The sequence below is a fragment of the Lepisosteus oculatus genome, chromosome 5 (genome assembly GCF_040954835.1).
Source record: "Lepisosteus oculatus isolate fLepOcu1 chromosome 5, fLepOcu1.hap2, whole genome shotgun sequence".
NCBI lineage: Eukaryota > Metazoa > Chordata > Actinopteri > Semionotiformes > Lepisosteidae > Lepisosteus > Lepisosteus oculatus.
In genome coordinates, this window is record NC_090700.1 from 60542468 (window position 1) to 60556649 (window position 14182).

Sequence of the window (14182 nt, forward strand, 5' to 3'; positions counted from 1 at the left end):
CACTGTCACCTGTACAGTATTGAGTCTTAATGGGTTCCTTGTGCTGAAGATCACTGGTGTCTTAACCCCAAGTAGGCTGTTGTGCAATAGCTCATATACAACACCCCCCACCACCCCTAAAATGTAAACTACTTGTTTTATATAGTCGGATTTTTATATTCAATATTTAATGTTATACAATACTTTAGCATGGATTTTCTCAATAATGAATGATGAGCAGGAACAGACTTACTACAGAACAGAATTCATACAGTTGCTTACCCTTTGGCCTAACCTTACACAAAGCAGGGACAAGGGAAAGAAAAACCCAAATCTAGAAAATGAATCTTGAATAGTATCTCTGCTGTTAATGTGTACATTCATATAAAAAAATAAAGAATACAATTGAAAGGGAGCTGAAACTTCAGAAAGTTGTGTTGAAACAAAAAACACATTATGGTGGCTGTAAAAAAAAAATCAAAAGACTAGAACTCAACAAGGGACAGAAAGCCAACACCAATATCTACTGTGGGAGAAATGTTCACCAAGCTGAAACCATTTCAACACCAACACCGTAACAACATGGAATTTTTAAAATGACAGAAAACTGGATGTGTATTTTCATGAGAGCCATTACGCCAACAATGGGTAAAAGATCATGAGACTGCTCCAACTGTGGTCAGGTACCTTGACAATGGAGCTCATAATGACAGTACTGCATTAATTAGAAGGTTTAAACAATGCAAGTTACATTCTGATTGTGCTTACTTTATTGCTATTTGTAAGGAAAGGGGTAAAATGTGATACTGCAAAAAGAAATGTTCCCAATTTACTTAAATATCGGCTTTTCATAAACTAAAAGAGGTTACAAACAAAAATAGGTCTTAGTGAACTTTATGTATCCCTATGAATGCAAGTTGATGTAATTTCACAGCAACATCTGCTTCTTCGACTGTACTTACAGAAGACAGCTTGTCGTGTTAAGACAAGATGATGCGTCAGAACAAGAGCTGGATGATTGTTTTTCGTTGTTTTTTTTATCGCGGAGTAAAACTAAAGATATTACCAAGTACACTCCAGTCTGTTTTCTAAGACCCTGCTCTGTCGACGTGCAAAATGCACTTAATTCCCAATTGCGCCTTTAAAAAGAAACCACAATTTGAGCACTTAGCATTTCTTCAATTTGCCCTTCACGTCTGTCCGACAATACTTAGCACGTTAAGATTACGTCATATTTTCCTGGCGAGTGCAGCTACGCACCTCATCTTTGATGGTTTATGATTAATTCACTTTCCTTTTGAGGTTCACGCTAAAATATAATTCAAAGCAGTTGGTTCTTTTTCAAATGTCGATACTTACCTATCCATGTCACGTTCATATCCCATACAGACAAACCTAAGCTGGGCGAGATCGAAGACATTGAAAAGTATTGTAGCGCCCCCGCCCGGTGGTGAGGCGGAAGCGCACCCAGGCGCTGAGGTACCGCGAAGCAGGCGGGGAGTCTGAGGGTCAGCACGATGACCAGCAGCTGACCCTGCTTATGTAAACAGTGCTATATTAGTGTAAGTGTCCTGTGGAGCTTTGTAAGTGTATATTCTTCTGATAACGAGTTACCACCCTCAACCTGTGTACGTGTTCCGTCGGTCCCCTTATGTGTGTGTAAATCCTGTTTTGGTTTTAATGAGAGAATTAAAGCAGTCGTTCGTTTCGCTATCTCGTCTCCACTTGTCCTTTGTGCTGCGTGAACTCGAAAACGCTACAGTATATAACAAAACAACGTGATGTTTGGCGCAGACTGTGAAGGTTATATACCTTTTTTTAAAAACAAATGTGTGCAGAAAAACCCGCATACTGCGCGCGGAATGAACACATCTAGAACTTCCCTGAATGTTGCATCCACTTTCCAAATTTGATACCAAGTGACCAATGCTCGATCAATTTGATACATAGGGAAAACCGAAATAGGATTAGGAAACATTTTAAGTGGCCACAAAATAACAATTATAGGGCTATCGAAGGATATAGGATTATTTCTAAAAAAAACGAATGTACACACCGCTTTTAGGTGAATATTCAAGATAGGAAAATTCCTCAATACGACACAATAGCGTCTTTCGTGGACTACATCTTATCCTATTAAGTTTCTTTAAATGTGACATTGCGCCACAAAACGCCAAGTGCGCGTATGAGTCTATAGCTCAGTCCATCTGCGCCTACGAATTTGCGCAATCTGAGCCGGTTTCGAATGCAAAAAGGACCGACATACAGGGACATCGAGCTTTACAAAAAAGATAAATATTCTACATTTGAATGACCCTCAGATAATGAGTTTAATGCTTGCACCGCAGTTTTCAGTTGTGTATTTGAGCTTTGCTTTGTGGCATATACATCGCTAAACACAGTGGTGCAGAAGTCATCATTGCTGCCTCACAGCACTGGGGCGCTATAATACAAAATAATAATAGCTTACACTTACATAGCACTTTTCTGGACACTCCACTCAAAGCGCTTTACAGGTACTGGGGATCCCCTCCACCACCACCAGTGTGCAGCATCATCCACCTGGATGATGCGACGGCAGCCATAGTGCGCCAGTAAGCTCACTACACATCAGCTCTCAGTGGGGAGGAGAACAGAGGGATGAAGCCAGTTCATAGATGAGGATTAGGAGGCCATGATTGGTAAGGGCCAATGGGAAATGTGGCCAGGACGCCGGGGTTACACCCCTACTCTTTTCTTTTACTCTATCTGTGTGGAATCTGTATGTTCTCCCCACGTTCACTAGAGTTGACTCTCACAGTCCAAAGATATACCAGTAGGATTAATGGCTTCAGAACAAAAATGGCCCTGGTGTAAGTTTGTGCCCCTTGAGGGACTGGTGTCCCATCCAGGATGTAACCCTCTTGCACCCAGTGCTTTCAAGGATAGGCTCCAGGTCAAACCAAATATATAAATGACTGGAGCTCTTCAGGATGGTAGGTGACATCATACCCAATAAAGTGTCTGATAGGCAACAACTTCCAGGTCCTAATTGCGACCCTAATCTTTTCCACACCTTACATAACCTATTTTCCCCCAAGCTGTCACCAAATTTGAATTATGGCATTACTGTGCAGATTCCGTCTGTGTGCACAGGCATGGAGTCTTTCAAATTCATAGTTACAATCTAAATGAAAACCTATAAAATATTAATGGTTAATCCTTCCAAATCTGACTTACCTAAACTCTTTAAGGATTGTCAGCTACAAGCTTTGTCCCTGTATTTATACACCAAAAAGACCTTATCTAGCTTGATACTGATAAGTCAAGTTTGCCAAAAGCTGCTGAAACATTCAGCTAATTGTTACTTATTTTGCACACTTTTACACAAAGTGACTTACATCTGCATGCATTTACACAGCTGGCTATTTAACTGGAATAGTTTGAGCGAAGTAAAAGGCTGGAAGAGCAGTATCTCATCTTGGAGTCATACCCACAACCTTCCAGTCAAAACTGCTCCATACTACTGCCCAATTTAACCTGGTATAGTGTTAAGTCCAAGATTCAGTTACCTTTGTAGCTTTATTACACAAAATACTGTAGATATTTGCTTGATATGATGAGATCCACTTGCTTGATATGATGGATTTGAGGGTGAACTCAGACCACTAAGATTTCTGTTCTACCAAGTTTTAAGGTATAACCTCCCCCCCTCACTAAGTGATGATGGTATTTATTATTCAACACATAATAAATGTGTTGAACCCTTGCTTAAAGCTGTTCTTTTAAAGACAACCCTAATATAACTTACACAGTCCTGACTGGTAAGGCTTTATTTTGATTTCTAACATGGATGTACACTAGGTGGTGCAGAATAGAGACATGAGAAGCCAGCGAAAACAAACAAAAAGTCTCTGAAAGAGTCAAAATTGGTTTGCATGTATTGAGATCTTACAGAAAAACAAAAGACGTGATAAGTGGTATTTTAGTAAAACAGATCTGGTTAATGTAGAAAAGAGCACAAAGCACCAGGTGTTCACTTGTCTTTCTCTTTCTGTTCCTTCTCCTTCTTGTCGCGCTCGGCTTTGGCCTCCTCTGCCTCATGTTTCTTGATCAGCTCCTCCACCTCCTTCAGCTTCAGGACTTTGATCTTGGTTTTGCCGTTTTCCCTGGTCAGCGTCGCGATTTCAACTGTAACAAACCCCATGAACAAAGCACCGCGTGAACACGGGCAGCAAACCAACACCTCACAGACCGTAAACTACTCTAACAAACGGTTTCCAATACATGGTCTGAAATACAAAATGCAAATGTCTAATCTGCTAACTTATCACTGTTCACTAGAACAATGGCTGCCTACTCCTGTTCCTGGAAGCCACAGTCCGGATTTTCTGTTCTCTCCCCATTTCTTTTCTTTCATTTTAAATCCGGCCCTGAAGAACGGTTCCTTACATAGCTTGCCATTTACTGTAAAGGGATTTTTTTGGGGTTTAAGTGAAACGCATACATTTGTGTTCCACAATTCAATATTTTAAACTACGACTTCACCGGTTTCAAATATATTATTCGACATGAGTCTCCAGTGGAAATGTTCGGTATTTCCTGAACAGTATACACTGGATGCTGAAGTTGTCTGATTTTTGGACCTGTTATGCTTCACAATGAAAATGGTTGAATTAATAGTATTTATTTAACAATAACAAATCCTTAAATATTTTGATTTTATGGATAACGTAAAATGAGAGATATTTTAAGTAAAATGATTTTAAGAACCTGTAATATACCATTTAGAGTTACAGTTATACTTGCAATTTAAAGTGTTTCAAGGGGAAGGTGATGTCCTCCTCTTTCCCTTCATTATTGGGAATTAGCAGGTGGTTCGCAGGTCATGTCCAGGCCTTACCTTTCTCAGCAGACAGCTTGCTCACATCCATGGTTTTGTTTAGCACTTTAACCGCTAAAGCGAGGGCCGACTGTAATGTCATCTCTCCTTCCTTGAAGTCCTGCTTTAGCATGGAAACAGCAGCCTGCAAAACATGACAGCAGCCACCTTTACCACTGATTCTTTTTCATACAGATGAACATCTGATTCATGCAAGGAAGAAGACCTGCAAACAAGGATTCAGAAAGGTTTTAACACCTGCACTCATCTTGATATAAAGGAACATGCACGTAAGTTACCATTATTTTGTTTTTCTTTATTATACATTTCAGGATTAAATGCATAAAAAAAACTTGCAATTCATATTAATAAACAAAGCTGTATGAGGAAGATTCAAGAATTGATTTTGTGTATAAATATATTTTTACACAAAAATTAACATGATTTTCACAAAAAGTATTTCTGCTGCAGTCTATCTATCTGATACGGACATTTTGGAATCTTTCAAATTCAGCCTTAGAGTTACAAAACAGTTTAAAAAAGGACTGAAGATTAATGACTTGCTTCTGATCACACCCTGCATGCCACACACCTTTTCAAATCCAAACCCATCAGGAGGCACTCTCGCCTCTGCCTCTCATTGCTTTTGCTTTTTAGCCCTCTACACCAGTGGTTCTCAAACTGTGGTACGCGTACCGGCAGTGGTACGTGGCGTGCTGCCAGGTGGTACGCCAAATGACCCTGGAATTGTGTCGTGTGCGCAGAAAAATCGGGACGGGTTTTCATATTTTGTATTTTTATACGTGTCAAATACGCAGCCTACGTACTATGATACAGTGCGCGCTAATACTTCAGTGGACACAAGAGATACTCTGTAATTCTTTACCACTCTATAGGAATGCGTGCTAGGGACGCAAGTGACCAATTGTATTTAAAAAAGTTACTGTATCTCCAGCAAATAGGGAGAAAGGAGAATGTGCGTGATTTTGGAACAATGCCAACATTGTAAACACAGGAATGCATAGAAATGCGTGCTATGAACGCTGGTAATCTTGTGAGCACAGGAAAGCGTGAAAAATAACCGAAAAATATTTAAGAACTGTTCTAAGTTAATTTGAGAAAAATACACAGAGCGTCTGTGTTTCTCTCCCATGCGCATGAAATAAATACTTAAAATAAACACTGAAATAAAAACGGAAACGTGGAAAAATGCACGCTTGCGGATTGCTAAAGCAGGTAAGCCCCACACTATTATGTGTGGAGAAAAAGCTGCTGAACAGCTCGACCTGCTGCCCCCCCTGAAAGACACAGTCATTCATAGAATTATTGAAATGTTTTTCACTGCAATTAGATGAGTCTGTAGTTGATTTGGCCAATTTGCTCGTTTACGTTAGATATGAGTTTGAGGGTACGTCCCGTGAGGACTTTCTGTTCTGTTCTGTAAGCCGCTACCAACAGGAACTACAGGAGAGCATGTATTTCAGCTTCTGAATGAATTTATCGAAGAGAATGGCATCGACTGGATAAAATGTGTCGGAGTTTGTACAGACGGTGCTAGAGCAATGACAAGCCGACACAGCGGTGTAGTTGCACGAATTAGAGAGGTTGCTCCAGAAATTAATGGTTTCATTGCAACATCCACCGCGAGACCTTTGCCGTCAAGAAAATGCCCGACGATTTAAAATCTGTCAAGACTGTTGTGAATTGTATCAAGGCTTGAAAAATTAATTCACATCTGCTTTGCTCGACTAAACAGGCTCACCCCTCTCACTGAAATGGTGCTTTTTTATTTTTATTTGTTGTTGGTTTTTTTTCTGTAAAACACTTTGAGAAGCCACATTTTAATATATCAAACAAAGTTTATTATTATAATATTTATTATATGTTTGTGTGAGTGTGTGTGCACGCGCGCTCATGTTGGTCATTGAGACTTTCTGGGGTTCCTATGAGAAGATGACTTGTAGGTGGTACTTGGATGCTTTGGTTGGATTAGGGGTGGTACTTGGTCCAAAAAGTTTGAGAACCACTGCTCTACACAATCACGAATCAGCCTTTGTCATGCCACACTATAGGACTATGATATACTGACTTGTTCTCTAATTAAGAATGATACGTATATATTGTACATTCGGTATTTCAATCATTTGAGGCTTAATCCACAGATCGCATTCCTAGATATGACAGTAAGAAATCATATTCAGTTTCACTCTATGTACTAAAATTGAATTATTTAGCACTAGTGTTACCTTAACTGCACAATAAAGCGCCATCTGGTGTTAAAACAGCACCTACAGATTGCATGTGTTAATTCCTTTACAGCTTTCTGATCTTTACATTGACAATTTATCATTTTGTTAGAGAGGACTTCAGAAGAACATGTAGTATTTACAGTTACTCATTTATGACAAAGGATTTTAATAAAGCAAGTTGAGACTCCATTGGAGAAAACTAAGGGCAACGCAGGAAATGGCCAGGTCATGTGGTACACTACTAGGGTAACCTTTCCCAGCAAACAATGCTTCTAAAAAACTGAAAGGTAAGAGAGTGGTGAAGAACTGTGGTGTAAAATTCAGCAGCCCATCAGCGAAAGCACTGTGTATTTAACAAAACCTGATTCCCTCACTTCATTTCCCGATGCCCTTTAAAGTCATTAAGACTATGATAGGTATGTTCTATTGCAGAATATACTCTAAAAAGAAATGGCAAGAAAATAAGATGTAATCCAAAGAGTTGTAGGGAAGAATGAGAAAAAAATCCATACATTAAATATCCTATGAGCTGAAAATGCAAACACTTACAGCACTGTTGTTGCCAATGCAGGTGGCTTTCCATCCCCCATAGTTTCCACTGGGGTCACTCTGGTACAGCTGGAAGCCATAGTGCTTGTCCCAGCCCATGTAGAGCAGCGAAACCCCAAAAGGCCTCTTACCTGTCCCACAGAACACAGGGGTTAGAACAGGGAATGAACTAGACATTTTACAACATTCTTAATGGTAAACAATTATCTATCTGAACTCCTGAGTGTTTGTCAGCCTTTCTACAGCTCCAGTCTACAGTGGACTACAGGCCACATAACACACCTAAAAGATCACAGTGATTAGCAGTGGCTTATTCACTTATACGTTTGTCAGGTTTCATCACTTTAATCTGATGAACATTGCTTCATCAAAAAAAAGTCTTCTGCGCATCATTATATATGACAATTGAATTTAAATGACATCTAGAGTAACAATTGCTTCAAAGGTGTGGAAAGGAATAATAAAACAAAACATAAAAAGTGAGAAAACATGAAATGCAAGTGAGACAATAGCAATAATTAAATAATCAACACAAATCTATGTTAAAGCAGAGGCTATAACAAAGAAGGGTGTATCTTATTCAGTAATGTACGTGATCCCTGACAATACATCTACTAATTCAGAGTGCCTTCCCACCAACCTTACCGTTTCAAAGATACAGTAGATAATGAATAAGACTGAACAAGTGTTCATTCATCATGTGGAATCAGTCGTTGAAAATGTTGGTTAAGAAAGCATTGAAATGCACTTTAGGAATATATGCAAGCTCTGCCTTGAGGAAAAGCATCTTCGTTTTCCTTTCTATGTGAAAAACATCTTTGTTCTTGGTGAATCTTACTGTTTTAACTATGTTCAGACCATGAACAGAGGGAATAATACCGTCCCTGAAGTTATTTAGTTAAGTATTTTAATATAACAATGAAAATGCAGACAGTTTAAGCTATTCTACTTCATTAACTTGGGACAAAAAAAATTGCATGTTGCAAAAGACGAAAAAAGGCTCCTAGCTACAGTTGTGAAAAATGAATGTATGAATATAGCACAAATGTAATTAGGATGTTATAAACGTAGCTGTAAAGAGTTTGATTATTTCTGCTTAGGGGAGCTGATATGGAAGTAATGTCTTTGATCTTTACCTCCAAACTGCGTGTAGGCCTGCTTAATGTCACACAGTGCTGTCACCAACTGTTCACAAGGGATTGGTTCCTGGTACTGCAGCAAATACCTGACAGAAGACAGTAATTTATACCCCAGGTGTAAATGAAAGAACCACCCAAATATACTGTATATTGCAAGACATGGAACACATCATTAAGCAAATAATGAGGAAAATACAGCTGATACAGACCAACCCACAAAGCTCATTAACATTTTATCAGCTTACCTTTGTGCTATTAGCCTCAGCTCATTGGTCAGAACGTTGGCATCTGATGTTATCCCAGCCACACTGCACGCCATATCTCTGCAAAAGACAACCATGGGGATAAGCTTTTAAGGTTGTGTAAGGAACTTCAAATCTGACTTTTTCAACAATCCGTCAGTTCTTTAAAGGTAATTTTTTATGTAATTTTTCTTTGAAATAGAAAATGCAATCGGAAAAGTAGTCAATCGCTCCCAAGTCTCTTTATACTACTCGACGCAACTATTAATACAATAGTTTACAGAAAATGAAATGAATGACATTTATGTAAATATTGTTTCAGAAACAGAACAAAAAATTGCAACCATATCCACCTGCCTATGATAAAAATAGAAAGGTTAAGAGATCCACTTCAACAAGTAACAGGAGTCTCTCCGGAGATCACTGATGCTTACAGACTCTAAGAAAATCTTACTATGCCAATCCAAGCAAGAAAGCCAAGACCAAAGAATATAAATACAAGTAAGCACGAGTGTATTTAGGACAGAAAACAAGAAGCATTTCTTCCATTCGAATCTGGTGTGGAGTCTGTAGTGTGTCAAAATGACAACATCATTTGCAGGTGAGAGAGGACCTTATCTGCTAGTCTAATTTTATCCCGTATGAGTACAGGAGCTGTTACCAGACAGCTAAGTTAAAAAAACAACTGGCAATCTCAAACTGGGCAACGTATAAGAAAAACGTTTTATTAGATTAAACCAACAATGCTCTTAAACCTGATAAGGGGGGTTATAAGGGACTTGTTCACTTGACAGACTGTGTGATTGCTAAGCAATTGTCTATACAAGCACTTGCATTTCAAACAAGCACTTGGAAAAAACTCCAGTACATAGAAATGTGAAAAACTTAGGTTCTAAAATAAATCCTCTGTTACAAATACATTTTTTAAGGGCTTAACATGTTTTGTAGACAGAAACTACAACAATGTAGTAAAACCTGAATACAAAGAATTCATGTAAACAAGATTTTTCTGGGTAAAGACAATAAACAAAAAACTCACTCATTCAGCTTGTAGATCTTCTCTGAGAAGAACACTTCATCTAGAAGTTTGTGAATGTTTCGCCTCTCTGCAGCCAACAACACACCATCATTGGCCAAAATCCCAAGGCAAGTGCCAGCGTGCCCAATCGCTTCCATGGCATACTCCACCTGGTACAGACGGCCTGCCACAAAATCACAGCTCATCAGGCAGGGAGATGTGGAGACTTGAAAGACAATCCAACTACAAACTGAAAATTGAGGAAACTCTGTTTCCCATTAGTTTAAAATGGTCAACGTTGGTTTGTGGAAGACACAATGGTAAACACAAAAAAAGCCACGTAATTTAACAGACTGGTTTGTAACATGCTTCTCTTTATAACTCCTTCACATCTGCTCAAAGTTAAAAGGCAAAATGAAAAGAGAAACAATAAAAGTAACAGCTGTTTCCACACATCAGTATCATTCGGCTACATATTTCAAAAAAGTTTCGGTGGTCTTCATATTAATAATAATTAAACTACAAAGACAGCAAACCTCACAGAAAAACAAATACTTGCCTTCTGGTGAGAAAATAGTTGTCCGAGAGTCATATCTGCGAGACTAAAAACAACAACAACATTAATAACCATTATCTTATTACCTGCTATGCTTTAATTTGTAACTTTCCCAGAACCTAAAGTTGAAGTCCCAGTTAGACTACCCAGTCTCATTATAAGCAAATTATCTCTTTAAAAACAACATTCCAAAGTGTTTTGAACACATTAGGACGAATTAAGCTTGTTACAGGCACACTTTACAGCAGTGTACTTACCATCCTGACAAGGACTTGTCACGTAAAATCTGCACACACAAAAAAAAAAATACAGACATTAGATCTGTTTTAATAAGCATGAACAAAAGTCGTTTGGAAACTGTGAAGAAGCAACCAGTAGCAGAAACCATGACAAATAAAGGAGCTTAGTTTTTAAAAATTTGTCTGAGCTGATTAAACCTGCTTCAATGTTGATTATACGATAATAAAAGCTTCGCACAGTTGGGATTTAATACACATTTAAGCCCAATTAGAGTATTCATGGTCTATACAAAAAATGGTTATTAACACAAATCAATATTTATTAATGTATTAGTCTTCAGCAGTCAAGGGTACCATGAAAACATTCCAGTTATACTAACAATATGCACAACCATTCAGGCGCAACACACTGTCTAGTCAACAGTAAAACTTGTCCTTATCCTCCAAAAATAGAAAATCTGCAGTACAGTGGACTGAAAAACGTGTAACATGTTTATATTGCTTGCAAATCATCGCATATCGTCAAAGCTAAAGAAAACGAAACCAACAGGAGCTAACCCATAATGACAAAGTGGTTTCCAATACCAGGAGAACACATTAAAAAACTGAAATATATCAAACATACTAAGTTTACAAATACAGTCACATTAGAATCTGACTCTCTTCTGAAACAAAGAGGCAAAATCATGAAAAACAATAAGCTACATTTACACAAGTTACAGCACACTAGACTTTGCCAGCATGATGAAGCAGGAACTACAGAGCATCATTCACGTAGGCCAAAAACATAAAACTACTAAGGTTTCTGAAAACAAGCGTAATGAGCCATACAGTCTCGTAATACGATCTAAGCGCCCAAAGCAAATTGCGTTTAAAAAAGCTAATCCGTTTTAAAAGTAAATGTAATTTTATATTTTATATCTTACAAATGCTGCTCAGTCAGAATGTTGCCGGGGACTACCTGAAATGAAACACCGACTCATCCAAAAATAAAAAGAGCGCACTTTCCATAACTTGTGAGCCAAGTTTTATTTTGGCGCCCCCTAGTAGCGTGGATGATTCAACGCAAACTATGAAAAAACAAGAAAACGCAATTAAACCAGCAGTTCGTACAACCACTACTGAGGGATGGCACCTTTTTAAGTTTGGTGTCCCCGTCACTATAGTGGGACATAGGACCCACACAGACCGCAGGGTGAGCGCCCCCTGCTGGCCCCACTAACACCTCTTCCAGCAGCAGCCTTAGTTTTTCCCAGGAGGTCTCCCATCCAGGTACTGGCCAGGCTCACACCTGCTGAGCTTCAGTGGACCGCCAGTTGAGTTGCAATGTGATATAGCTGCCGGTATCCCTTTAATTCCAATGTCTCTTTATTTTTTATGTCAGTGTTAGGGTATTTATTAAAAATATTGTTTGCAAACTGCATTGTATTTCTCTAACTCTATGTCTAAATTTATTTGCAACGCACAGTTCAGTAAACAATACGCAAAGAAGATTAGCAGAATTGATTTAGACCACCTTGCTCATTTGATAGGTGGAAGCTCATGAATGTTTTAATAAAACCAGGAAATTGGCTTTGATACAGCAAAAACGCTGGCAGATATTCATCTTTCTTCACACAAAGTGCCTTTTGCTTTCATTACCACTATTTACCCTTAACTCATTAGATGCTAAGCAAGACTGGGCCAGGTCAGTACTGGGAGGAATGGGGAGAACTTCAGGTAAATCCAGTTTACTGTTGCAGGTGGTGTTGGTGGACCAGTACATGCACTCTTCCCATCCTGACCAGAAATCCCACACAAACTCCCCAGCGTGGTAAATGGGAGACAGTGCACTGTAGAAGGTGCCATTTTATAGACAAGACCTTAAACCCTGGCCAGAACCTGGATGGGAGGCCTCCTGGTTCTTGGGAAAACCAAGGGTGCTGCTGGAAGAGGTGCTAGTAGGACCAGTAGGGAGAACTCAACCAGCGGTCTGTGTTGTCGTAATGGCCCAGTGTAGCTAATAGGAACATTATACTGTAAAAAAGGGGAGCCATCCTTTAGATGAGATGAAAAACCGAGGTCTGTACTCTCTGTGGTCATTAAAATTAATAATAATTGCTTTCACTTATATAGCACTTTTCTGGACACTCCACTCAAAGCGTTTGACAGGTAATGGGGATCCCCTCCACCAACACCAGTGTGCAGCCCCACCTGGATGATGCAACAGCAGCCATAGTGCACCAGTACACTCCCCACACATCATCTATTAGTGGGGAGGAGAGCAGAGTGATGAAGCCAATTCATAGAGGGGGATTATTAGGAGGCCATGATTGGTAAGGGCCAATGGGAAATTTGGCCAGGACGCCAGGGAAACACCCTTGGATTTTAAATGACCACAGAGAGTCAGGACCTCAGTTTTACATCTCATCTGAAGAATGGCACCTGTTTACAGTACAGTGTCCCCATCACCATACTGGGGCATTAGGACCCACACAGATAGCAGGGTGAGCGCCCCCTACTGGCCCTACTAACACCTTTTCCAGCAGCAGCCTTAGTTTTTCCCAGGAGGTCTCCCATCCAGGTACTGACCAGGCTCACACCTGCTGAGCTTCAGTGGGGCTGCCAGATGTAATCTGTGGGGTGATATGGCTGCTGGCCTTGAAAAATCTCAGGTCGTTAAATTATTAATAAAAAAAAAATGATCATCATCATAAAAGTCATTAAAGATCCCATGCCATGTCTTGAAAGAGTATGAGTATCAACCCCTCACCTTCTTAAAAATTCCCACTTCATTTCGCACTTCTCCTGATCTGCTGTGCAGTGCGGTCGCTGATACATAATGGCACATCATAGAAATGAGCTCCCTTTTGTGTGTAAAGCAGTTTGGGATCCTTTGAGATGAACACATCTATATATATAATATGTACTTTATGCATGCAAGTATAAGATACTTGCAACCTGTCAACATTATAACCATGTAAGTCTAGATATAATAATAATAATAATAATAATAATAATAATAATAATAATAATAATAATAATTGCTTACACTTACAGAGCGCTTTTCTGGACACTACACTCAAAGCGCTATACAGGTAATGGGGATCCCCGCCACCACCACTAATGTGCAGCATCCACCATCCACCAGCATCCAGAATTAACGCTGTACAAGACCATTATAAAACCATTCATTCATTTGTATGCAGCAGATACAAATAACTGCACATATACTGAAACAGAAAAAATATTGAGGACAGTTCCTTTCTCTCTGAAAGTAGGATGGGTTAACTCACACTGATACATGGATGCAATCCAGAGCAGAACTTAATTCTTTTGCTTTCATGCAAGACAGCTGATAAGGGCAGAAT

At 39.3% G+C, this 14182-nt stretch overlaps 1 protein-coding gene across 2 annotated transcripts; it reads right to left on the reverse strand.

Moving 5' to 3' along the window:
• Window positions 1–3876: 3876 nt before the first annotated feature.
• psma4 (proteasome 20S subunit alpha 4) lies at window positions 3877–11829 on the reverse strand. 2 transcript variants are annotated; one of them, XM_015343394.2, is made up of 9 exons: window positions 11759–11829; window positions 10851–10879; window positions 10597–10639; window positions 10059–10221; window positions 9023–9100; window positions 8775–8863; window positions 7639–7769; window positions 4862–4985; window positions 3877–4149 (listed from the first exon to the last, which is right to left on the reverse strand). In XM_015343394.2, the coding sequence occupies exons 2-9, from the start codon at window positions 10851–10853 to the stop codon at window positions 3995–3997; spliced, it is 786 nt and encodes a 261-aa protein (XP_015198880.1). In that variant the 5' UTR covers window positions 10854–10879; window positions 11759–11829; the 3' UTR covers window positions 3877–3994. The 2 variants fall into 2 exon arrangements, with proteins under 2 accessions (XP_015198880.1, XP_069046873.1); XM_069190772.1 differs by having other exon boundaries at window positions 10851–10877; window positions 11745–11825.
• Window positions 11830–14182: the final 2353 nt, after the last annotated feature.